The following is a 26,272-nucleotide window of genomic DNA, read 5'->3' as shown; positions in this document are numbered from 1 at the left end:
TTCAGATGGGGAGCTTTGGACCAAAGAAATAAGATAGTAGGAAGTGTATTCTCCCAATACTTAAGTGCATTTTTTGTTATACCCAACAATTAAAAAAATTATAGTTCCTGTAAATAGCCTGGCATTCAAAATTCATACATGCACTTCAAGGTTCTTGCGAATATGATTTGACTTTATTCAGCAAGTTAAGAGTTTCCACAAGAAATATAATTTTTTGCTTATACTGTTTGTTATTGTATTTTAAGACCAACTACAATTTTATTAAATGTAAATTAAAGATTTGTTGTTTCCTGATAAACATCATCTTCATAAATGTATATTTAATGTTTATGGTCTTTAAAATTTTCTAGACTGTTACAGAAATACTGTCTTTGCTGCAAAAAGAAACATCTAAACGTGGTCTTCCTTTACATTACGATGGGGATAATCTGAAAAAGAAAGACAAACATTAGTTTAATCATTATAGAACACTTGTTTGACACTATGACTGTAGCAGCCGTGGCTTCTGCTGACAGTTAAATTATTTCAGTAAAACAATCACCAAAATAAAGTTACTGCCACGTTAAGTACAGATTCCAGAATCCACCCCCCAAAACAAGATCACCATTACAACAACACAAATGCATGTTACTAATCCATTAAACCCAGACGGCTACTTTGGAAGCCTTCATTATTTAAAAAGAACAGTGGGATATGGTATATAGAATGAATTATTTCAGAGATATCAGAGCTTTCCTGCATTTCCTAGTATTGTACTGAACCTGTGACCCAGTCCAAATAATGAAACACATCTTTAGTAAACAAACTGTGGTGGCAGCATATCACTTCAGAAACTGCTGTTATTATTATCATATTTTGACCATTCTGAAATATCAATAGTCAGGAACAATCTGCTGTAAAGCCAATGCAAACATGTCCATGTAATGCTGTGAGACATTAGCGATCCAGCAGAAGGATATTACTGCATTATTAAAATCAAGGAATAGGAGAAAATGTCCTTACTATCCTACACACTGAGGGTTCACAGCATATTACCCTCTCTGCAGAAAAAAGCATCAGAATAGAGAACTTTTCTCCTCTATTTTCACTAAATGTCGGAACACTGATCATCGGAGAAAGCTGTATAAAATAGCCTGCTCAATGAGCAGAATGAATGAGAACTACATTGATTGCCTGATCAAAAGATTGTTAGACAAATTGAGAGGCACCCCAGTCTCGTGTGTACGGGGTCCAAGGAAGGCTGTAAACTTGTGCCAATGTTCATGTTACACCCCGTAACGGCAGGACGTGAGTCCATCCCAGCCGGTGCGTGACAGCACAAGCATGTCATTTTTCTCTCTCTCTAACGGAGATCTGTATAGACATGAATAACTGTACATATTCAGTAAAACTTAATCAAACACTTGAGCAATGTTTTGATCCCTCAATCAAAAGGGTAATATCAACTTTTTGTGAGCATTTTTACAAATGTAACTGGTCTATGGTTATTTGCTCATTTTTTGGCATTGAGGTATCAGTTTTATACCTACAGCTTATGTTATTAAGCTTATGTTACCGAAGTGTTCTGCTCATCAAATAATTCAAGAAAAACTAAATTGTCCCTGAGGCTTTGTGGGCATTTCAAAAGGGCAGAACCAATTAAATTAAAATGAATTATTATTTTGTTCTGCCAAACAGAACTAATTAAAAATGTAGCACACCATCTGGGGTTTCTGAGACTAAATTAAATATATTAATGGAAATTGACATTTAAACTACAGGATTTCTATTAAATCAATATTTAATAAATGCTAATTTCAGAACTTAAAATATATTTACCCCAACCAGCCCAAAGGGCAATCTTTTATGTAATTTAAAAAGGTTCTCAATTGCAAATGTGTTTAAAAAATGCAGGGACACAAATACATTTTTTCTAGGTTTAATTTGAAACACCCTTGTCTAATAGGAATTATTTATCTAAAATGAACCTGCATTTATTCTCAATACTATATACTAAAAAAAACAACAGGACTGTTGTTTTATATTCCTATGTAAAATAATCCTTTTAATTTTTTCTAAGAAAACAATAACCAATATTTTGCATTTCATCAGAACATCAGAAGGTCATTCGGCCCATTATTACTTCTCTGCAGTCCATAGCCAGGAGAAAGCCATCCAGTGTGATATGCAAACATCAGATAGACAGGGAACCTGAGGCTGTGAGGCACTAGTGCTAGCCACCATGCCACCCATTTAGCACAACTTACTGTTAATATACATTGGAAATAAAGAACAATGTGGATTTTAGATGAAATCACTTTATTGGTTATATACAGTATTATTTCTCTTTTTATAGCTTGGGGGTCAGAGCGGAGGGTCAGGCATTTATACGGCACCCCTGGAGCAGCTGGGGTTAAGGGCCTTGTACAGGGACCAAAGAGTAGGATTCCTCTGCTGGCTGCAGCAAACCTTCCAGCCACAGGCGCAGATCCCTAGCCACAGAGCCACCACACCACCCCCTCAACATTGATGCAAAGATGGCAGTACACCCTTTAAAACTTAGCTAAGGTGTTGTTAATAATTATATAATTCCTTACATTTACATAACACGTGCTCTACATATAGGAGAGGTCACTCTTCATCCACCAGTTACTCTGATATGCAGCTCCCAGCACAACAAGAGGAGAAGTGAGACTGAGTCGCATTTAGCTATGTCTCCAGGGCTAACACCTCTCGTCTTACAAATAATGTCAAGGATCCTTAATCACCAAATGTTCAGGATCCTGGTTTAGGGTCTTATCTGAAGGATGGCATCTGTTTCCAGTCACTATATTGAGGAAATGGTTGGTTTGGAGTGGGCCACCAACATCTATAACAGTGTTTTCATTAACTACAGTATATTAAATTAGATCTGTTGTTGCAAAATTAAAAAATAAGTTAAAAATACAATTTTATTAAGCTTGAACATAAAACATAATAAAAAGTAATTCTTACCACTTCTAAGATGCACCCAGTCATTTACTCTCTTCCCCTTTTGTATTAGGAACAAGTAAAGGTTTATTCCATGCTGAAAAGAGAAGAAAAGAAACACCCAAAGAAGGCTCCACAGCCAAAACATTGTGTTTCTTTTCTACTCTTTTCAGCTTGGAATAAACCTTTACTTTTCCTTTGCAGTCTACTTTTTTGTATTATACTGGTTTATACCCAATACTGAAAATGATGTCTTCTAACCAGGTGATGCTGACAAATTTTCCACACTGAAAAAAAACCTCACCATGAAACTTCATTGTCAGCCTTTCTTTCTGCCTGCGTGATCATCTCTTCCAGAACTCCAACAGCTGCCCTGGTGGAGGGTGACTCTGGTCTGCACGCGCTCCTCAGACTGCTCTCAGTATTGGAGTGGATCACATGGTGGGCAGCAAGGAGGTGTTTATGCTGACTCTGCTTTACTGTGTGAAGAGGCAACAAACAGGGGTTTGGGAGCAGCTGAGAGAGCTTCTGATTGAACTGGTTAGAGTGAGATTTGTACTTTGGGCAAGGTTTTCATGGTTACAAATCCCAGAAGCCTTTAAAAAAACAGCACACTATACTAGGTTTCTACATTTCATGCCTTAGGTCCTATTTATGCCTGCAGTCCCTGTCTGTGTGTCTTGACTTGAAAGTCGTAACATTGCTACTGGCAATACAAAGGGAATTGTTATGGGAATTAATTTTATCCTTTTAAAGCACTAAGAAAGAACAAAAAAGAGGTTTTAGTCAAAAGGGATATTTTTCCTGTCAGGATTGTCACTGCTTATTATTTAATCTGTGTAATGATCCTTCTTCTAATCCCACAGACCAGGAGCTGTATGGCATAACCCATTTTTGGAGGTGGATGAAACCCAGGGGAAATGCAGGCAGCCACACTGTGGTTATGGAACTGAAGAAACGATCCCGAGGTGATAATAATCAGCAGCCAAATCACCCTGTAACTCACCACTAACAGGCCACTGAAGCTAAGCAGGTGTGAGCCTGGTCAGTACCTTGATGGGAGACCTGGAAAAACTACGTTTTCTGCTAGAACAGGTATTAGAGGGGTCAGTATGGAGCACTCACCCTGTTGTCTGTGTGGGTCATGTGAATCAGGAAAACATTCTGTCATGACCAAATGGATCACACTACAGATTATGTTTAAAAATGATTGATACAATCACAGAAATCAACTGACAGAAAAAGACTGACTGATTTTCTTCCTCATCTTTTCTTTCCCATAGAAAATTATTCAGTTTCACGGCAGGTATAATGTTTCAAAACAATTAAAGTCTCTTATTTATTGAGTAACAAAATATCTTATATTTAACTCAATAATTATAATTATGACAAAAATAAATCAGGTTGTACTGGGTATACAAGTTATACTGATGATATTTGAATTGTTGGTCTGAATTATCATTTTTATGCTGATGATACTCAAATTTACATCCATATTAAACCTGACATTGAAGCAGCTGTTTCTGCACTCTGAAATTACATCTCTTATATAGAAACCCAGATGACTCATAATGTCCTTCATTTCAATTGCGACAAGTTATTCCATGTGGCACTTCCCGTCGGTTACGTAAAACGAACGCAGTAAGTTCATTTGTGGATGACACTATGTTTTAATATCAATCAAAACTGAAGTACTTCGTTGTGATACTTGATTGTGGCTGGACTTTTGCACATTATGTGGAAAATATGGGAAAAACAGCATTGTTGCATCTCAGAGATATCACCAAACTACATTCCTTGTTGTTTTTAACTGTCTCAGAAAAGCTGATCAATATATTTGTTTTTTCCAGAATTGATTACTGCAACACCCTTCTCTCTGGTAAATTTAAATTCACATTGAACAAACTAGAATATGTTCAGAATTTGACAGCCAGAATATCGATCAGATTCCATTCAAGCGATCACATTACACCTGTCTAGGAGTCCTTTACACTGGCTTCCTATCAGGTTCGAGTCAACTTCAAAATCCTCATGCTCACTCACAGGGCTCTACATGGCTTGGCACCTCGGTATTTCTCTGTATTTTTTATCAACCTATTTCTCACCTTGCAACCTTTGTTCATCTGACTCTGGTGTTCTACTGTATATGTCCCCCAAGCTCATTTATATACTATTGGTGAGAGAATCTTCTTTTGCTATTCCCCAAAGCTCAGGAATTCTATTTCCAAGAATATCAGAGAGTCACCTATCCTGAGTGTATTCAAATCCTAACTCAAAACCTTTCATTACAAAAAGGGTTTTATTTAACTGGTGTCGGTGTCTGCTTTATTTTCTAACAATCTTGTATTTTCGGTCCAGGAACACAGCATAAAAAAAAGACACAAAAATTACAGTACAGAAAAGAAAGTGAAGGGAGCTCCTTGTCCAGTTCATCCATAAAGACCAGATTTGTTTTAAGTTTTTTAACCTTGTTAAGAAAGCTTGCCATTCTGTTGTTTTTAGAAAACACTGATTTCCTGTATAAAGAATTTCTAGGTTTAATATAGCTTCCCCTGGTTAGTGAATGTATTTATGGAATATGGAGACAGGTTTCATATTTACTTCTTAGCATGCTGATCTATAATAATAATAAGAAGAAGATCACTTTATTAACCCTTTACAATTTCTTGCATTAGGAATTATCTTTTCACATATCCCAGCTTACTCTCCATTAGACACATAGACAGGGAGAGAGCTTGGGGTCAGAGCGCAGGGTCTGCCAATGTACAGCACCCCTGGAGCAGTTGGGGTTAAGGGCCTTGCTCAGGAGCCCAACAGAGTAGGATTCCTCTTCCAGCTGTGGGATTTGAGCCAGCAACCTTCCAGCCACAGGTGCAGAGCCTTAGCCACAGAGCCACTGCTCCACCCCCTCTGCCTTGCCTCTCTATAGAGCGAGAGGTTTTAATTCTAGCTCATATTCTGTTTGATTTAGAAGGGAGATTTTATCTTGTTAGCCTGTGTAGTTGTAATACAGGATAGCAGTACGTTTTTTTTCTGGTTGGTCAGGACGTAGGTTTCTGGGATGTCTTGTTTGTAATTAGCATAACCAAGCACTCGGGTGTATTCTTGGCAAAATCCTGATAATTTTGCGGTGATGAATATTTAATTTACTATTGATTAATCCACTCAGTCTTTTTCTGATATTCTCCATTTTTGTAATCCCTGTTTGTGGCATTAGTGGATGTTAAAACCAATGTTAACACACCTGTACTTGCAGCTAGATTACCAACAAGACCTCTACTGGATCACCATCCATTGCGCAGAGAACAAACACTGAAATACTTAATATCACTACTGAAGTGTTTGATCTTATAGTTGTGACACATTCTGATTGTTTAGATCTCAGCCAGGGATACTTAATTTCTATATGATTCTATTCTTCACTATACATCCATTTTTTCCCCATTACTTTAATAATTTACAAAACTGTAATTTTCTGTAAGGGCCTATTTGTTATTTTTGAATATTAAAATGTATTTTTATAATCTGCAATACTCACCATTTTCTTTTACAATGGTTTTGTGAACCTCAGGAATGAGGAAGCTGTACACCAGTTCTGCCACTATTTCTTCAGACTGTAGGTGAGTCCGACTGTAGACAGAATAAAACCACTTTACTTCTTTCACTATGGGAACATCTTAAAAAAATACAAATGATTACATGGATTTCTATATATATATAGAAACATACTGTAGGTCCGTCATTTTGTATATAAATAGAATTGGCCTTTAAATTTATCTTGCACCAACAGCTTCGAAAGCAACATTAATTTAATGATTTACTTTTTTGGCTGACAGAAGATGTTATTGAAAGTTCATCCTAAGCATTATGAGAAGATGTTATTGAAAGTCCATCCTAAGCATTATGCAAGATGTGGGATTATATCCACATGATGTTTCGATTACTTTGTTTGTCAGCATGGGTTTAGCTCTTTTAGTATGCTTTCTCTCTTTTGATATTTTTATGTCAGCAGAATATTAATCTATGCACAAGTACTTTGTTCCCCTGTGTTGACTATGCCTACTGTTGCATAAGGTGCAACATTTTTGTTTAGGAATGGATGGAATGTAGAAAAAAATATACTTTTAGAGAAAAGGAGGTTCCTTACTTAAGAAATAAGATGTACTCAAAGAAAATAAATTAAACCAAAGATGAAACTCAGTTATACTGGATTTTTAAAAAATGTACAAAATATTTCAATGCAGTTTCATTTATTAGAACAAGTTTTGAAAAGGCCTTTTGTCTTCCAACTTCCTGTTTCCTGGTTTCTAGAGTCCTGTTTTTGTAGATTTTATCTTAAGAGGGCAAACATCATAGGATAACAAAAAAAATTTTTAGTGTAGCCAAAAAGCATGGTTGGAAAATGGAACAGGCTTGTCTGCCTAATGTTTAATAGGCTTAAAATTCAAAACTGCACCTAGAAAACTATACAAACAGCAAAAAAATACATATATACTGTATAAGCACTACATCTCTTAGCATTCCAGGGGTTCCTGTTTAAATGTGCTCTGACCTGGACCTTCAATCAAATTATCAACATCTCTGCACATTCCAGAAGAATCAAGTTATCACAGAATACCTACGTTTCCTCCATTGCATAAGCAATGTTGTTCACCTCTTCAGCCAGCTTATGGATCTCTTCTCTAGCCTGCTCATCTGCTGTTTTTTCAAATGTGTCCAAAATAATATCTTCAAGGTATGAATCTACAGTTTCCTGGTGTACTTGGACAACCTTGGATAAAATAAAAAACAGACCATTCACGAAAACTATACCAACATCATCTCCACCTAATTTAACACCTAATTGTTAAATTATAACAACCTTTTACATAATATAGTTAGGACTATTCAGTATTGCATCTGGTTTCTCAAATCATTATAAAAAGAGTGGTAAGTGCTAAACCTTCTGTATTATTAAATAGGGAAAGTAAGGTAGGGAAGGGAAGGTACTGGGTCAATTCTAGATTTGTGTTCCAGTGCTTCACTTTGTCAGTGAAAATTAAAAAACTAAGGTCATTAAAACTTCAGCTAATCAGTACCAGAAATTCCTTATACTGTACATCACTTTATTCAACTTTAAAGACACTGGAAAATAGAAACCCTCAAGCATTATCTTGGTGATATTCATTTGACCCAAGAAAATGAAACGAAAAACAAATATTCATTTGAATCTTTTTTCTAATACTAGAATTTTGCCTTGCTAGATTTACATTAATAAACAAATACCTTCAAAAGCTGAATTCTTCTGAAATATCCCTATCTATTGGCAGGGAGAAAGGACTTGTCGACTAAATTGTACTGAACATCAGTCCTATTCTTAAATTGACCAGCTATTGTCCAACCTTAACTTGATTCATAAAAAATGTTATATTAAGTGCAGGGGTAAAAAGGACTAGTTCATCAGTCATCAAATAAATAAGGCATCTGAAAGATTTTTAATCACACATTTTAAAACTACCACTCATTATGTTCTGGAAGAAAACAAGAGTAGTGATGGTACATCTGGCCTTTACACCTTACATGCAAGTAAAAAAACCCAAAACAATGACAATGAAAGTATTTGGACCCTTTATAAGTGAAATTTTGTACTAAATATTTTCTTTAAAAACTGTATTTTGTTAGTCACATTATCTTAATTTTCTGCACAATGACACATCACAATTTTTGGTGTACCATATTTATGGCTTTCCTTTCTGGTAGCTTATGCAGAAACATATGTTACAGTATGTAGATGCAGAACATAAGTTCTGCAAATTATCATGACAGGCAATAAATAATGTGACATGCAGAATTCAAAGCCACAGTCACTGAAAATAATGAATAGACATACTCACATGCTGAAGATGACAACTAACAATACAAAATAATAAAGTTCACAAAAATAAAGAGTGTGTTTGATTTAAGGCGTCCTTCATGAGTAACACATAGCATGGGTTTTAGCAGTGGACCATAAAGAAAACTGCCTTAAAGCAGAAATTAGTGGCTTTGTCTTCCTCTGCAATCTGAGAACTTGGGCATGAATGCTATAGAGTCCATGCTTGGTTGAATCACATAACAATATCTAAAACAAATGTGACCGCCCTAAAGGCAGCACTTCTGAAACTGAGAAAATTAAAAACATTTTAACACTGTGCCTAAATCATTTTAATTGGTTCATAGTGCTTATGGCAGAAGAACTAGATCACATGCTTTTTTATGTTGTTAAGTGTGACGGTGTGTTGTGATAATATAAATGTTGTTGTCCGATACGGAAGCATTTTGTTTTCGTGTTTCCTAAGAAACACCTTACCGGAAACCAGATTCTACTGGCACCTCAAGACTTTTCTAAAAAAAAAATTAGTTACAATAATATTACTTCAGCGTAGAAGACATTATACACTGATTGAATGTTGTGTTCCCTGGTGCTTTTGCTGGTATGTAATACCCTTCAAGAGAAAGGGCCCCCAAGAGACCTGTTTGAACATTTCATCTTCTTCCCGCCGCCTTCTCTCCTCCACCTGACGCCGACCGCTCTCCTCTGCTTCTCGGATTCTCCTATCTCTCTCTGCCAGGATGGTGAAGGCATGAATGCGTCTTTCCTCCTGGAGACGAACCAACTCCTTGGACAAGTAGTTGAACATATCTGCCAGGATGCCACCTGCAACACCTGATTTGTAGCTTTCCATTGTTAAAATCTAGTACAAGAATAAATTAAGAGAAGATAGTAACATATTCATGAAAATTTTAATACTGTGCAAAGATGACATGCCTTTTTTTCCTACAAAGAATACAAAACAATAAATAATAATGTAGTGCTGAAATGTGCAATACATATTTTTATACAAATCTGTGGGTAGCACAGTGGCATGGTGGTTAGCACTGCTGACTCAAAGCTTCAGGGTCCTGAGCAGGTTTCTGACGTTATGAGTCCATCTTTGTGGAGTTTGCATATTTGCATAGTGTTTGGATTGGTTTGGGGGGGTAATCTGGATTCTTCCCACCTCCCAACGACCTGCTGGCTAGGCATGATTGGCTTTTGGCTAGACTTGTATCTTGCCAGAGGAAAAGTAATTTTATGGCCCCATCTCATGGCCTAATCTCATCTCATTTCTGCCCAGCACAGGCTGATTTTCTCTTCTCTGCCTGCTGATAGCAAGCTCTAGATTAGACTGTGACCAAGACTCTCTCTCATCCTAGCATTAATTCCGCATCAGCAGGGTCCGCTTGTCGAGAATACACCAGCCGGCGCATCGCTCCGTCTGCCATCGGAATGGGGGGGGGAGAACAAAGTAATGTAGCCAATTCATAGAGGGGGATTATTAGGAGGCAGGAGGCATCAGAAATTTGCCGAGGATGCCGGGGTTACACCCCTACTCTTTTCGAGAAACACCCTGGGATTTTTAATGACCACAGAGAGTCAGGACCTCGGTTTTACGTCTCATCCGAAAGACGCCGCTTGTTTACAGTATAGTGTCCCTGTCACTATACTGGGGCATTAGGACCCACATGGACCACAGGGTGAGCACATCCTGCTGGCCTCACTAACACCTCTTCCAGCAGCAACCTTAGTTTTTCCCAGGAGGTCTCCCATCCAGGTACTGACCAGGCTCACACCTGCTTTGCTTCAGTGGGCTGCCAATTATAAGTTGCAGGGTGACATGGCTGCTGGCTAGACTGTGACCAAGACTCAAACCAGCAAGGATCATGGCAGAACCTCTTTATCAAACATTGGGTCATTTTTATGGTGTGACTTCATTATTCTCCAAATTTTCTCCAAGTTTTAATTTTAAAGCATCAGTAAATGAAGAGTTAAAGACAAAATCCTGAACCACGCCTTTGTACCTTTGACATCTTGATATAAGTAGCAATCTTTTTGTGATCTCTTACCTTATGATTGTGCAATTCTCTTTGACGCTGCAAAGCCAGTGTGACCTGTTTATCTGCTTTCTTTAGAAGCTGTTCTTCTTTCTGCAGTGCGTGTGTTGTACGGAGCTCCCGAATAAGGTCCAGGCGATTCTCTTTGCCCTCATACATCTAAACAAGTAACAACACAACAGCAGAAAATATTACTGAAGATGTTCAGTCTCACTTTTGAATCTATGTATGAGTTTAAAGTTACACCCACCATTTTTAATAAAACATTTTAGATGATTTAGAAGTAATCACTCTGTTGAATTTGGGACCCAAACTGGACCTTAGTATGAAGTCCTTTTACGTATTTATATTGCTTAGATAAGGTTTAGCTTTGGCTTTTGGGTTCAGAATCTTAAGTTGCTTACGTACAGTAAGTAAGTCACTGTCAGTATTCTCCGGCCCTAACTGTTGTATTTCAGTAAAGCTCAGCATTACAAAAGGTATACTGAAATCCTCATGGTAAAAGCATGATTTGTTGGGGATTAAATTACAAGGCAATCAGAAACATTCCTAATCATCCAATTCTTCTAAATTAGGTAGAGTGTTGTGCATTTTTACTTGTGTTTTTGTTTTCATAAGGATTACTAAGGTCAAATCTGCAGAAAATGACACCAGCACAATAAAGTCTATGAAACAAACAAGAAATAAACATTTGTACTTCACCTTTACATGATAAAACAATAAATTGTGCTAAGAATTTGTAAAAAAGTAGTAAAAATAACTACAAATACTATGGGTGTTATTAATAAAAATAGATAGTACAGTATGTCTATTTTTTCCCATTAAAATAGATGTCTTTTTTACCTCACTAGGTAAGATGTCTTTTAAGAACACCACCAGGATATAGAGGTCATAGTCATACCTGCACTTAAAAGATACACTAGGCAACAAAATGGGTAATAGGTTATGAAAGTAACATGCTTTTGAAAAATGTTTATCCTTGAAATTAATTAAGGACACTATAGTCAAAGGTGATATTCTCAAGCTACAATTTACAAAGCCATTTACTATCATCAGACTTTTAAACAGGCACTTTTTCTAGTCAAAACAAGATGGTTCATGAATAACCTGTAAAAGTACATAAGAATTTTAGAAATGTAGACATCATGTTGACAATATTTGCAGATGAAATTAGCAAATTGCTAAAATAAATGCAGTTATATAAAAACAACAATGAAGCAAAACATTTATGGGAAACATTAAAATCTCTGTGTGGAATGAAAACTGTTCAAAAGTCACTCACCATATTTTGAATAGCTCTTCCTCGTAAAAGCTTCTGAAGGAAAATTATGGCCAATTCTTTCTCCTCCTCACCCTAATGAAATTATAAAAGATGAAACAATGACATCATATCTTTACTGCCACTTCAGAACTGGTCCACAGGCCTTCAATTTTCAGGTAACAAACAAGTGCAGGCCATTTGTCCCACCTAGCTGATTTTGTAGTTAGTATCTAAGGTTGATCAAGCCAACCCTGTCCTTAATCCTCAGAATAAACAGCCAGAGTCAACCCAGAGGACATAAGTGGAAACTATATGGAAGCACATTAAAAAAATAAAAAGTTTTTTTTATACAAAGGTTTCTTGAATTCTGGAAAAAGCTAACCAACAATGTTGTTGTAGTTGATACCCTGGCTTCTTTCAAGAAGGATGAAATTCTCAGTTAATATACTGTACATGTAGGTGCGAGCAACCAAAGGAGTTAGATCAGACAAAAGGCCTTCGCTCTTTTGTAACCCTATTTATGTTTTCATATACAGTAGAACCATCCAACCATCTAGAAGACATCATAAGCTCTTCGGTGCACTAACTCTCTGCTCTCTGTCAGAGGATTGAAAAGTACTGTACTGTACCTCAGGCGGGCTTTCAACAACTGGAGTTGGAGGTCGAGGGGCTGGCTTCTCTATTTTATAGAGGAATCGCAAGGGTTTCTTCTCCTTACTTTTGGACTTTTCCTCTATCAGTGTCTAAATGAAGAGGTACAAGAAGCACAGACATGAGCTTAGGAAAAAAATGTAAAGCTCATGATCTTGCTATCTCAGTGCTAAATGAGTGGCACAGCAGATACCCAGATGGACTCATAACCACATATTGTTGAGGTTTCAAGCTTGTAAAAGTTAATATGCCTCCTTTAATAACATTAACATTTTGTTACATGCACATAACCTATTATTTATTCATAATTAGATATAATGTGGTAAATATTAATACCAAGTAATGGGGTGGTATCTGTGGTGTGTTTTGTTATTTGTTGTTTTAAGAGAGGAGACACTAATTCCTCTGTAGCTTACCTTGTGTATTTCTGTCAACTCTTTCTCCTGGTGAGCAGTGCGGCCTTTTCTGCTTTTGGGTTTTGGAGCCTTCAAGCGTGGTTGTGTGACATAATCTGGTAGTGATGCCTCCAGCTCCAGCAAGCCTTTGAGATCAAATGAGACAGGGCTTGAAAGAAAGTAACACTATGCTAAAGAATCAAGCCTGCTGATGAGCCTGTTAAGGAACAAGTCTACACAAGTAGTAAAAATGAATGTCTTGAAGATGTGAGTTTCTGATTAAAATTAATATAAACTGAAACAGACTTTTTTGAATTTGTAAATTAGTACATATGATAGGACAGCCACATTAGTAATTCTGGTATTTCTCTTGAATATGCATTCCAAACCCAAAGAAAGGGAAGCAATTTGACCACAAATTGGCAACAGAGCGCAAGAATAAAAGAAAAGCTAAAAGCATATAATCTCATTCTTTTTCCATATGAAAAATTTGCCCACAATGATATATCCATGAGGCTCATCGTCAGACAGATACAATCGAAATTTAAATGTACCTTCATAAGTATTGAGGAATTGGTTTTTCACTACATATCGTTCCGAATTTCGATCAGGAAACAGGCCCATCCGAGAAAGAGGAGCGTAGGTTTGTGACCCATAGTCAGCAAACTCCTGAATGATGTTTCTCCCTTGTAGCTTTCCTTCAACATTCTTCCTTTGCCCAGTGATTTTTCTGATGGCTAGGAGCGGGAAATTTAAACTGTAAAGGTATAATTTTCCACTAGGGATAAACTTCCATTCTAATGAATATAAATAGGAAAAGACATTTTCTCAGTTTAAAACTGTGACCTCACTTTGAAATAGTTTAAAAGTCACAATTAAAACAAAGCTTCCTGCAAAATCATTTCGCCAGCTTGCCCTGCTGCTTACCTTGGATGTAATTGTTGCGTATCTTCTTCAGTTTTGCTTCCTTCTTGTGCTGGTGCTGTGCAAAGCGGTCATCAAGGCGCTTGACATCTGCCTCCTGTTGCACCTCTTCTCGCTGCTTGAGGAGCTTCATCAGGACCCCCAGTCGGGCCTCCTGCAGCCTGCTCAGGACACATACAAGCACACACCCCTCAAAAAACAACATTTACAGCTTTAACTTTATGATGGCAGGGAGGTTTAGGAAGTGAGAGCTACACTTGTCACTGTCAATGGCACTCTGAGACGTGCCATTCCAGACAGTGTTTTTAAGAACACTGACTGTAATTATATATACGTTCGGTTGCATAATTTAATGTGATGTTTTTCAAGGTGATAAGGGGCACATACTTGCTTTTTAGACCTAGGATTGTTTAGACTGGAAATGCTAGCTACTTTTCCTAATGTTGATACCACTGAGACAAAAAGTGTATTTGTGTAGAGTTAGATTTCTTTCAGTGGAAAAAGTAGACTGAAATAAGTTAGAAATATCTGCAACTTTCACATATTATCAGCAATGAACTGTTTCATAAAGTGTTGTTAAATCAACAAATACCATATACAGCATGTTGTACATATGTACTATAGCGGTTCATTCTCCATTTTTGCACCCCAGAGATAAGACCACATATGTAAACACATCAGGCAACATATCTCTGAATCTGGTGATCCTGTGCAGATCAGGTGCAGATCAGACTGCACCTGTGAACCTATGGTCCAGCCCCGGGACTGTGGTAAAGTTGGCTTCCTGCATTACTGTGTTTGCTGTGTAATTTAAGATATTTAATTATGTACTTGTTATACCACCATTAGCAACTTGTCAGAAAGAGTGGAACTTGCTTTACAGGAAATTACAACAAGTTTCAACTGCCAGAACCAAATAATGACAAAGAACTTTTAGCAATTGGTGTGGGCAACTGGACTTTTTCCCCCCATTTTACATAGTTAAATAGTAATGTGGACAGGGGTTTATTTGCAGCATACAGTAGCATGAAATGGAGAAATGGCTTCATTCACAATAATGGAGATTTGGAATACTAATTACAAAACTATGAGGACTCAGGGATAGTAGATATCTAGCTGTGTGCTGTTTTGCTGGGAGTCATTGCACTGCCAACTAATCACACCCCAACTTTCAGCAGCACTGAGCAAATTGTGCTCTGACGCTTAGAAAATCAAGGAGGCAGATGGCTAGTGGTGACTTAATCTAGGCTCTAACTTTTGAAACATAAATCTCAACCTACACTCCATTGGATGTGCCACTCAGGAGTCCTGGAAAGCAATATTTAAACATTTAAAACAATTTAAAAGGATATTTAGAGATCTGATACATAAGAACATCAGAAAGACTACAGACAGAAGCCAGAGAGAAGGCCATTTGACCCATCTAGTCCATTCAGTAGTTAGTACTGTAGATAATTGATCCGAGGATCTCATTCAGCTATTTCTTGAAGAAAGCCAAAGGTGAGTATCTTGTTCCATACTCTCACAGCCCTTAGGGTAAAGAATATCTCTACAAATTACTCCTGGCAGATGCTTCCTCACCTCATGAACAGCCACTGTATATTACTCTAAGTAATTTTTCTAATAGCTTTAAATGTAAAGAATTGAAGATAATGATACCAGCTGAAAGTATTAATGGAATTCATACAAAACTTTTAATTTTTTAAAAATTTTATACAAATCAAGTTTGCTTATAAAATTGGTATTCGGCAATATAAAGTGTAATATTCAGACTGTTTTTTTATTCTTACTTTTCTATTTCTTCTTCTCGGAATGCCCACTCTTTTCTTTCCCTTTCGTCCATCATCTTCCTTCTTTTGTCCAGCTGGGAAAGATCATTTAATGGGGGCAGAGTGGCTTCCCAGGCTCGCTTTGCTTGAGCCCGTTCTATCATCTCCACCTCCGCCAAGCCAGCGGGAAGGCCCCGGCCTGTGGAGAGAGAATGCCAACACCAACACAGTTTTTCACAAGTTCCACTGTTTCTTCAGACGCCCACAGAACAGAACATTCTTCAATAAACAGAAGCCACAGATCAATTAAATACTAGCAACCAAAAGGGTTAGATGGGCTGAATGTCCTCCTACTTCTGTTTCAAACCTGTCTTCATTCAGTCTCGTTCATTCTTACCCCATGTTAGCGTGGCAAGTGTCAGAAGTCTTGGAGCAGATCCTGGACGTATTACATATTCAGGGGAGTAGGGGTCAGTCTGGGCCTCACTGTCCCTGTAGTCTGTTTGGACAGCTACTGTACGTGCAAAAGGGGTGGAAGGTCTGCCTGGTGCACTGTCAGATGTTGCATATGGATCTGCTCTACAGAAGAAGAAGGCAGTTCATGTCATACAGTGAAACCTATGCATAAACCATATGTGTACAGGAAGAATCAATAATAACCCTTATTTTATACAGTATAGCTGCTTTCATGGTGCCCATCTCAAGGTTCTATACAATATGATTATCAAATATATTATATCATAATATAACAGAAGTAAAAGACAGAGCATTAAAGTGAATTTCAAGATAGGATTTGAAAGTGCTGACTGACTTGTCAGATTTAATATGTATTATTACACTGTCCTGGGTAAACAGTGTAGAAAGCACAGTGTTGCCAGTGTTCGGAGCCACATTTTGGGAAGTGACAGAAGGTTAGAATATGTAGAATTTCATAGGCTGCTTTAATATGTATGGGGTTAAAAGATCACTGATGTTGTCATTAACCTAACTGTTCCAGCCTTTGAAGGGTGAACAGTAGTACCCTGAATTTATTACCAGTTTTAACTTCCTTGGAATGGCTTCCCACGTATTTCAGAATAAATTCAATTGACCAATCAAAGTTTATTTTGTGCATTTGATAAATAAACTTTAATTGATTAAATTTATTCTGAAATACATGGGAAGCCATTCCAAGGAAGTTAAAACTGGTAATATTACTCATGCATTTTGATTTTGGTTAAAATCAAGGAAGCTGGGTTTTGAATATGCTGCAAATTAAGAATACGTTTGTTTTTTGTTGTTTACACCAGCAAGCACTGCACTGGAATAACCACTTCTGGAAAAGTAGGCATTAGCTTTTCTACATTGGACTTGAATCAAAGAAGGGCTGCACATATCAAAGTATTGTTTATGATACTGAGTGAAGTCTTTTATTCATTACCAGCACCAATAAGAAATGTATAAGTGCCACTAAATCAAATGAAAATGTGAAGCATATTATCCATTGAAATACAATTTGAAATAAAGTGCTTTGATGGATATTTAAATAGCCTTTTAATAATTATGGGAAAAAAAGAATAAGGTTATGCATCTTGCAGCACTTGACTATACATTCATTTAAATATTTTAGCCTTTGCTTTATCTACATATCACAACAATATTCACAACACTACATGTAAAGAAATTGAATTAAAATAAATGCTTGTTTAAATAAAGCAGAATGTGTGTCATGGCCACACATAATCCAACATAAGCCTGTTGTAAACGCTGACTCATTAGTACAGTACCTTGGTAACACATAAACAGACACAAGCCTCCGCCAATTCTTATAAATGCAGACGTATTAGTTAATTATCCAATTGGTCACCTTGGCACCAGACTATTTAAGGCTTCATTCCTATCATCATGGTGCTCAGTATTGGTTTACCAGTGGAGCTCTTTTTCCCTTGCTATAATACGCTATCTTAGTATTGATTTCCTGGTCCTTTGGCTTCTCGATCTGCCACAACTTCGACTAAGGATACAAGATTTGGCTAAGTACAACTGGCTTTTGCTAAACCACAGTGTTTGGCTTTTGACCAGGTTCTGCATAAGGTCCTACATTTACTGTGGCTACAGCATCATAACAATGTGTATTATTACACACTCCTGCTATGAATAGCCTACTATTTAACTCTTTAGTTTTTTAATTACAGCCATCTAGGATAGTGCACTTAGAAAATTGCAATGTTTCACAAAAAAGATTTAAACAGATTTGTCAATAGTGCTGAAGTTCCTTTTACCCCATTTGTATTTAGGTTTATGAAACAGCAGTTTAACTGTTTAAGAAGTGAAAGGTTATGTTCACTGTCCACTGAGTTCTGCTGAGTGAAACAAAATCTTCTGGAAGTCTTATGTTATCCATCTCCCTATCCACCACCAACCCACTCGTGCATCCACCCAACTACCCATCTATCCAACAACCATCCACCCACCCAACCACCCCTCCTTCAATTCATCCATCAGTTTTCAGTAGCTGTTTTTTCTTTAAATGGCCAAGCTGATGCTGTGCTGCAGCCTTACCCACCTGGTACTCTGGACTCTGGACCAACATGATGATGCCAGTCCAATTGCCAGGTGCATAAAAAATTGGGGGACAACTTAGAGATGCCAAGTTATCTTCAGATATCATGCTTTTGGACTGGTAGAAAAAGCTCACACAGACCAAGGGAGAGCATGCAAACTCCAGACCAGAGTGTAACCTAGGATCTAAGATGTGATCAGCTCTGACTGCAAAGCCATTGTGTCATATTCTCTGAGGGACAAATATGGAGTTTCAAGGCATTACATTTTTATGTTTCAAGGACCAAAGCAGAAAGAAGCAGAAATCTGTGACGTGACTTACTTCGGTACTGCAAAAACAACATCTGGTGGCAAGTGCTGGGAAAAAGGAATCAGTGGACTGCAAGGTAGAAAAGATGCAAGAAAAAGTATTATTTTTTATTGCATGATACTTAGAAAGTAAACAACCCTACATAATCACCAAGGCAATGAAAAGTATTATCCTAAAAAAAATCAGGAACTTAATGGTTAGATCTGATATAATAAAGATTAATTAAAAAAACATAAAGTAATAAAAAACATTTGATCATATTAATGTTATCACCACTGTACTGCGGTGTCACTCGACTGGCATTTGCCCTTGGAAACTGATGAATTCTCATGAAGGCTGACGGTTTTCCAGGCTTTCCAGGGCTTGCTGCTCATTTCTGATGCCCTTTTTCCGGTTTCCAGTTATCAATTGGGAATTTAATTATTCAATTTCTCTCTTTTCTATATAATGCCAAGGCACCACTGTTGCTATTATTCTTCCCCCACTCTCTCCATGGCAGTACTGCCCTCCCGCACCAATTTCACTGGTTTTGTGGTATGAATCTTCAGAGGCTGGTTCCAGGCATCTGTCTTGGAATCCTGGACCTTTCTCTGCTGGCCCTCACCTTCCTTGATGGCTTCTTGTCGACTGCCCTCAACCCTGGCTGCTGAAGCAGACTGCAGTACTCACCAGTCTTCAGCTGCAACACACTTCAGTTCCAGTCCTCACCATTAACTCCAGGTCAAGTCTTCACTTGCACTGCACTTCAGTTCCAGTCCTCACGATTAACTCCAGATCAAGTCTTCACTCTGCAATGCTTCTCCTTTGGTCTTCGTCCCAGCGCTGCTCCTTCAGTCTTCACCCCGCACTGCACTTCCGTTCCAGTCCTCACCATTAATTTCAGGTCAAGTCTTCACCCTGCAATGGTGCTCCTTTCATCTTCGTCCCAGCTCATCCTTTTCAGTCTTCACCGTGCACGGAAACCTTTGCCCTGAGATTCTGGACCCTTCTCCACTTGTTCTCTCTATTCATTGATTGCTGATTTCACTCTGGGGCAGCATGCGCTGTCCAGGACCGCTCTCTTACAGATGGCTCCCCTGGTTTGGTCCAAAGGGCGCCTGGGTAACCAGTGCCAACCGCACCCAAGGGCTTCATTCAGGGAAATGTTTCCTGGGAGACTGAGTTCACTGGTCTGCTCTTGAGGCCCCATTTAGGGGTCAGATCCTGGGCTCTCCAACTGGACCACTATGCTGCAGTTCCTGCCCAGCCTGCCTCCAATCCATGAAGCCAGGAGTCTCTGCCACTCTCTGGACCCTTGCGCTTGTGTTCTATCCAGTCAATCAGGCACGTTAAAACAAATAAGAATACAAATATGTTACATATCAGAAAGGTTATAAATGAGATAAGGCCATTCTGCCCATCTAGCCCCTTTGGTAGTTAATTGGTCCAAGGATCTCATCCAGCAGTGTTTTGAAAGAATCTGGGATGTTGTCTTCAACATGGCTGGATAGCTTGTTCCATACTCCCACAACCCTTTAGATAAAGTAGTGCCACCTATGCTACATGTTTATCACATTCATTGTAAAGACTTTATACCTGGCAGGTTAGATAATGTGGGACTTAATGTGATTGTCGGTTGTTCAGTTCCGTTCAGTTGTTTTCACATGAAATATTTAATATTCACGTTACTATATAATCGTTACACAGTAATTATAACATGTTTTTGACACATACATTTGTACAAATGCTTTTAGCTTTTAGAACCTGGAGAGGGGGAAATACCCCCAGCACTTTCTAACATAGAAAGAGGACAAGACATAAGAAGAGAAGATAAGAAAACTGCACAGCACAGTTTAATGCTATTTTGAAAGCTTACCGCTTAAAATACTTCCAGCGATTTACTCCTGAAACATCACAATTATCCTGTCTATTATCTTGGATTTTAACAGATGTATGATACCTGAAAGAAAAACAGAAAGACCTTGACATGCACAAGGCTGGGAAATAATTTCTGACAATTGCCTTTTGTGTTTTTTTTTAAGTCCTATTGCTCTAGGGCTGATTTTGAGCTCTTACAGGATATGCTATGCAAATATGAAACTTTAGTAAGTTTTCAATCAATAAATAGATGAAAGAAAATAATCTTGATAAGATTATGGTGATCTGTTTGTGTTGGTTTGAGGTGGAATCTGTGAGAGAACATTCAGTTTTTATTTACCTTTGTAGCATAAACTCTTATTTATTTATTTGAATTTTCGGAAGATATACACTGAGGTCTGTTATTATTTAAGAAAGAACTATGGTATGTATCCTTGGTTATGGTTTAATTCAATACTTCTAAAAAAAGTTGTAGGTACTTTCTTGAAATGCTGTTACACTGCCAGAATACAGTAATTGACTTTTTTTGACATCATATTCCTAACTACTGCCCCGAGATAACTGTGGACCAATTTTTACAGAAGCCAATTAATCTTAACCCACCAGCATGTCTTGGGACGGTGGGAGGCAAGGAGAGCACCTGGGGACAATATGCAAATTCTACACATATACTGTATCACACTAGGAATTGAACCCAAGACTCCAGCATTGCAATGCAGCAATGCTTACCACTGTGCTGCCCCATAAAAAATAAAAAATATTTTAAAAAAAAGAACTACTCTGTGTCATCTTGTACGATGTAAAGAAATAAATATTTCAAGACAATGACTTGGACCTCACACATACTGTACAGTATCAAATACAAAATCTGTTGGCAGTAATTTTAAAAAGAAGGAAGATCTCTGAGCAAAGAATCCCAAAGGGTGGTGCAAAACCAACAGATGACTTCTCTCAAGACTATACTGATATTCAACCAAAGCAAAATCCTTTCTCTCTTTGTTAAATAATCAGTGGTTTAGAAACTTTTGAACAACATATAGTGACTGTTTACCCTGTTAGCTGCTGCAGGACCTCCCTGCGCTGCTCTGCTCTGCCTCTCCAGCTCCGATCAATAAAAGGTGGGACAGGATCCGTAGCCTCCAGATGTAAAGTGTATCGGGGGTAATGAGGCAGGTTGCTGAACATTGACGTGTACTCTGGAACTCTTTTCTGTGTGTCAGAGAAAGCACATATTAAACACCTTGTTACATTGGCAAGTGACAGGCATAACACAATGATAAATACTTGGCTCATTTGGGAGCTGTGTACAGTACATTTATTCCTAGAGGAGACACTGAGGTTAAATGAAAGTTAAATCCGGCTCTGTGCTTTGTAATACTTTTATACTATACTTACCACCCGATCGAGGGATGCATGTGCCTTGAAGTTAGCCTTGGCATGGTCTTTCTCACTTGAAACAGTATACACAGGATCTGTTTTGTTTTCGAAGGGGAAAAAAGTGTTTCTATATGTTACATTTCACGACTGATATGAACAAATGAATTAACTTATCCAATCACTTTAAAACATTTTTTTAAATTGAAGTTAAATATTAAATCTTAACATTAATTAAATATTAATATTTAATATTAATATTTTTAACTTAAAGAATACATGACGTTTATTAAAAATGTCATTTTCTTTATTCTAACAATTGTACGCCCTTAATAAATTAGTTTAATAATTTCCCATCATTCTGCATCACACACATAGAGCCTCATTCCTGGTACCTTATATCATTCTATCTAGCAATGATACTCCTCTTATCTCCTACACCTGCTTTCACTTCCTAAAAGGCACAGTTTTTTTTTAATCTACAAAGCGTCTTCCACAGAGTTGGTTAACGTTTTTTTTTTCATCTTCAGACGTCCACAGTCGTGACACGACTAGTTCATGCGCAGCTCTTATAAATTGCACACGCTACTTGTAACACTAATTTCTGTTCGTTTTAGAAAAGAGTCTGAAACGGTGTTCGAGTGAAGCCTTGTTTAACTTGATTTTAAATCCTTTGATTTTTGTAGGAAAGCATATTGATTTTAATTACTTTGGCCGACACTTTTATTTTGCACAGAAGTTGTTTCATGTAAGCATTAAAATACAAAGGTAACCGCACTGCCTTCGGGGACTGAACTCTCAACAATTTCCGAATTAAAAACCACTCACCGTACAAATAGTCATGTACCCGGTGCTGTCTGTATCCCCTCAACCCGTCTTGCCTCTGAACCGTCTGGGTCACCGATAGGCTCATTCTTGTATTTTCTTAAAATTCATTAAGAATAATTGACAATATCTGAAAAATAAACATATTCAGCTTAGCATTAAAGAATGAAAATAAAGTCGGTGAGTTTCAATGAGTGACCATCTTTGTTGGCAGAGCTGTAACTATAGAGGTTGTAAACAGCATGATCACCATAGCAACACTTTCATCGGGAATAACGGAAATTGCGTGTTTACCGTATTGTACTGTAGAGTGCGATGGTGTGACAAATTGGGCAGGTGGAGAGTTGGTAAACACAAAATGTGTCGTGTAGTAACTGTTTAGCTGAACCATACAGATAATTTAATGTAAGCAGAATGATTTTAGTATCAACTTAAAAAAGTGCGAAGACTAAAGACTGGAGAGATATGACTTCGACTCTAGATACGAAATTCTGAACATATTTTAGTTTGTTTCGTGCAGCTTTAGAGACGACAGCAAGTAGTGTTACAATCATCAACTAAAAACAGACACATTAACTAATTTTCCACTACTACAGACAGCAATGTAGACTGGTAATACTTCTATAATGGAAAAATAATTATATGTCGATCCTTACAATATAATGTAATATAATGAGAATCAAGGGTCAGTCCAGGATCGAAGATTTCTTCCTCTAGAAATGCTTCATTTTGGCTTGAAACTGAAATACAATACTTTCAACTGACAAGGTTACAGTCTTGGTTTTACTGTAAGTGGAGGAACCCCATAGCATGACCTCAGTCTTACAATTTAGATGCAAGCATTTTGTTTCAGCAAACGATTTACATGAGAATTGCCATCAGTACTGTAACAACCAATTTGATATGAGGTATACAGTATACACAGTATACTGTATGAGGTATAATGTGGAAATGGGTCTGAGATTTCCAGAGACATCTTAGGCACTCAGGAGTTGCAATATACAGTATGACCAGAAGCACTGAATATGAACATCAAACCTGATTAAAGATTTAAATATTTAAAATTAAATTAAAATCATTTGACAGCTGATAGAACTTGTACCCATAACCCATTGCATTTACTGATCAAATCTAATTGACAGGTGTTCTTTATCACCAATATCATTTACAATTCTAATGCACTAATAAAGCTAAAAGGTTTCTTTTTGTAATAAAAGTCTGATCTACAAGGATGCCAAAGAATTTAGTTGCTTCCTCAAGAAGGAAAACAAATGAATGAAACACAACAGCTAAAACAACTGTACAAAAGTACACATGCATTTGGAGGTCACTACAGTTAATAAAAAAACATTAGTACATAGAGTGTTTTACACAACACTCAAATTATGAGATTGGCCCCATCAGTGAAGCAGCAAGAGCTGATTATGTTTCCATAATCTGTAGCAACTCCATGCTGTGAACACATACTATAAACCTTAAATGCTGTGTTCTGTATAGGATAGATACCTGTAAGTGCAGTATTTTTCACTGTGATCTTAAGGCTGTTTCACTAGTCAAAGTATGGCTATACCACACTGATGAGACCCAGTGGTCTGTCTGTTTATTGTACAAAAGTGTTGTAGTACATGAATGCAATTTGTGGCCTTGTGGGTTATGCAGCTTTTGATTAGTCATTGTTCTATTTTTCAGACCTTTCTCACTATACCTTTACTCGTTTGAGTAGCCTGATTTTAACACTGTCGGTGGTTATTCTTAACCATTAAAACCAAATATTATGGAGGGACAGGCCTGGTTCTGAATGGTTTTACATGTCTTTTCTTTTGTTATTTTGTTAGTGGTTTCTTTTCTGACCAATGTCTGACCACAAGTGAGACAGATTTATGAAGTTATGAAACTTTAAATCTCACAATTAAATAGAGATAATTCACCTTTTAACATTGACACAACAAGTTCTTATGTTCAATCTGATTATTGGTTTTAGGGTGGAAAAGAATATTATATGGTACAATGCAATGCAATAATAAACAAATGTGGACAATCATCATGTCCTGACAGACTTGGTACATACGGTAAGCAAACTGTGTAAATCCAACAAAAACATGAATCAGGAATAAAAGGGCAGAAAAAAGGAAACCAGAGATATGGACAAAATAAGCAAGGTTAGAAGAGAAAAGAAAGAATACAATTAGTAAAAAGACAGGAGGGGAAGCCACAGTCTTCTAGGTCTTTCATACAGCATGTCTGGGTCAAGAGTCAAGCTCTTAAAGAAGTTTAAAAACAGCTGCTGGGAAGAATAATACATTTTGAGTTTAAGCCAAGGAGGGAAAAGTAAGGAAAAGAGGGAAAGTACTGTACATCACATCCCTTACCCAGTGAGAGAAGGTGGCCGCAGAGTTTCTTTTCTTGTGAAGGGTTGCACTGTTTAACTAGTGAAAGGGGCTGCAGTGACACAAAGCTGCCATTAGAGGACGCCAAAGCATCAATAGAAAAATCCAAAACTTAAAATAATAGGTAACCAGTTGGTAATTTTAGGTTGTATTTATGAATTGACTTTTTATTTTTTACATGGTGTTTATATAAAGGGATGTGTTTTACTTTAGTAAGCAAACAAAATAAATGTACAAATAATAATAATAATAATAATAATAATAATAATAATAATAATAATAATAATAATAATAATAATAATAATAATAATAACAACACAGAAAAAGTACAAAAAACAGTTAAAACAAACAGAAAAGTATATGTTTCAGACATCAACTGATGCTCTCCTTAGTCAATAGTTGTGTTGTAGTCAATAGTTGTATTGACTTATTGCTGTTGGACAGGAGTTAATGTCATCAGATGGAATCCTGCTTTCATCAGGCATTTTGACCCTTATCCATAGGGTCCCTCCTGCTGGTGGGTCAGCAGTGGTAACCAGTCACTAGTCACTGCTCATCTCCTCCTGGCCTCCAGATTAACTCCTCTCTTCTCGTCCAGAGCCAGCATGAGGCTCTCTCCGCTGCCTTTCCCTGCCTTTGAACTGCTGTCTTAATGTCCCTCCCAGTCTTCCACCCTTTCCCTCTGCAGTCTCGTACCAGATTGTCATATTTGGCACTTTTGCCTTCAAAGGTCACCTCACATCCTTCCTCCCACTGCATCGTCAGCTCAGTGAAGATCATCTTCCTTGCCTCTGGGGCATATCACTACATCTGGCCTTCAGGATGTTTGTACAACCTCAGGAAACTGCAGTCCTCTTCTAAGACCTAGTCTCATGTCCCACAATGGAGCTTTATGCAGGATAGAATCCTTGATTTTCCCTGACTTTGTCCACTTCTCACCCTCTCTGGCAAATGTAACTGTGTTTGTAGATCCTCCATAGCTTGCTGTTTCTTGCTCTTTCTCCAGGATGTTGCTAGTGTAATGAAGACCTTGTCATGAGAGGATATGTGCCATATGTGCCCTCTCTCCACAGAGCCTGCACAATGGATCTTCCTTCATACCCCACTTGTACAGATTTGTTGGTGATGGGAGGGTG

General features: G+C 37.6%; 1 protein-coding gene across 2 annotated transcripts; it reads right to left on the bottom strand.

Moving 5' to 3' along the window:
- Positions 1 to 151: 151 nt before the first annotated feature.
- cfap91 (cilia and flagella associated protein 91) lies at positions 152 to 22,989 on the bottom strand. 2 transcript variants are annotated; one of them, XM_088606460.1, is made up of 18 exons: positions 22,753 to 22,989; positions 21,946 to 22,022; positions 21,602 to 21,759; positions 20,549 to 20,632; positions 18,706 to 18,762; positions 16,240 to 16,421; positions 15,864 to 16,041; positions 14,077 to 14,237; positions 13,704 to 13,886; positions 13,171 to 13,295; positions 12,733 to 12,846; positions 12,125 to 12,196; positions 10,855 to 11,001; positions 9,441 to 9,662; positions 7,572 to 7,720; positions 6,488 to 6,579; positions 3,254 to 3,428; positions 152 to 428 (listed from the first exon to the last, which is right to left on the bottom strand). In XM_088606460.1, coding segments are annotated over exons 1-18 (2,262 nt in total). In that variant the 5' UTR covers positions 22,838 to 22,989; the 3' UTR covers positions 152 to 427. The 2 variants fall into 2 exon arrangements, with proteins under 2 accessions (XP_088462586.1, XP_088462597.1); XM_088606471.1 differs by having other exon boundaries at positions 14,077 to 14,234.
- Positions 22,990 to 26,272: the final 3,283 nt, after the last annotated feature.

The sequence above is a fragment of the Lepisosteus platostomus genome, chromosome 2 (assembly GCF_059453375.1).
Source record: "Lepisosteus platostomus isolate fLepPlt1 chromosome 2, fLepPlt1.hap1, whole genome shotgun sequence".
NCBI classification, from domain to species: domain Eukaryota; kingdom Metazoa; phylum Chordata; class Actinopteri; order Semionotiformes; family Lepisosteidae; genus Lepisosteus; species Lepisosteus platostomus.
Note: the sequence above shows the minus strand (reverse complement) of the source record. Positions and strands in the feature narration are given on the sequence as shown.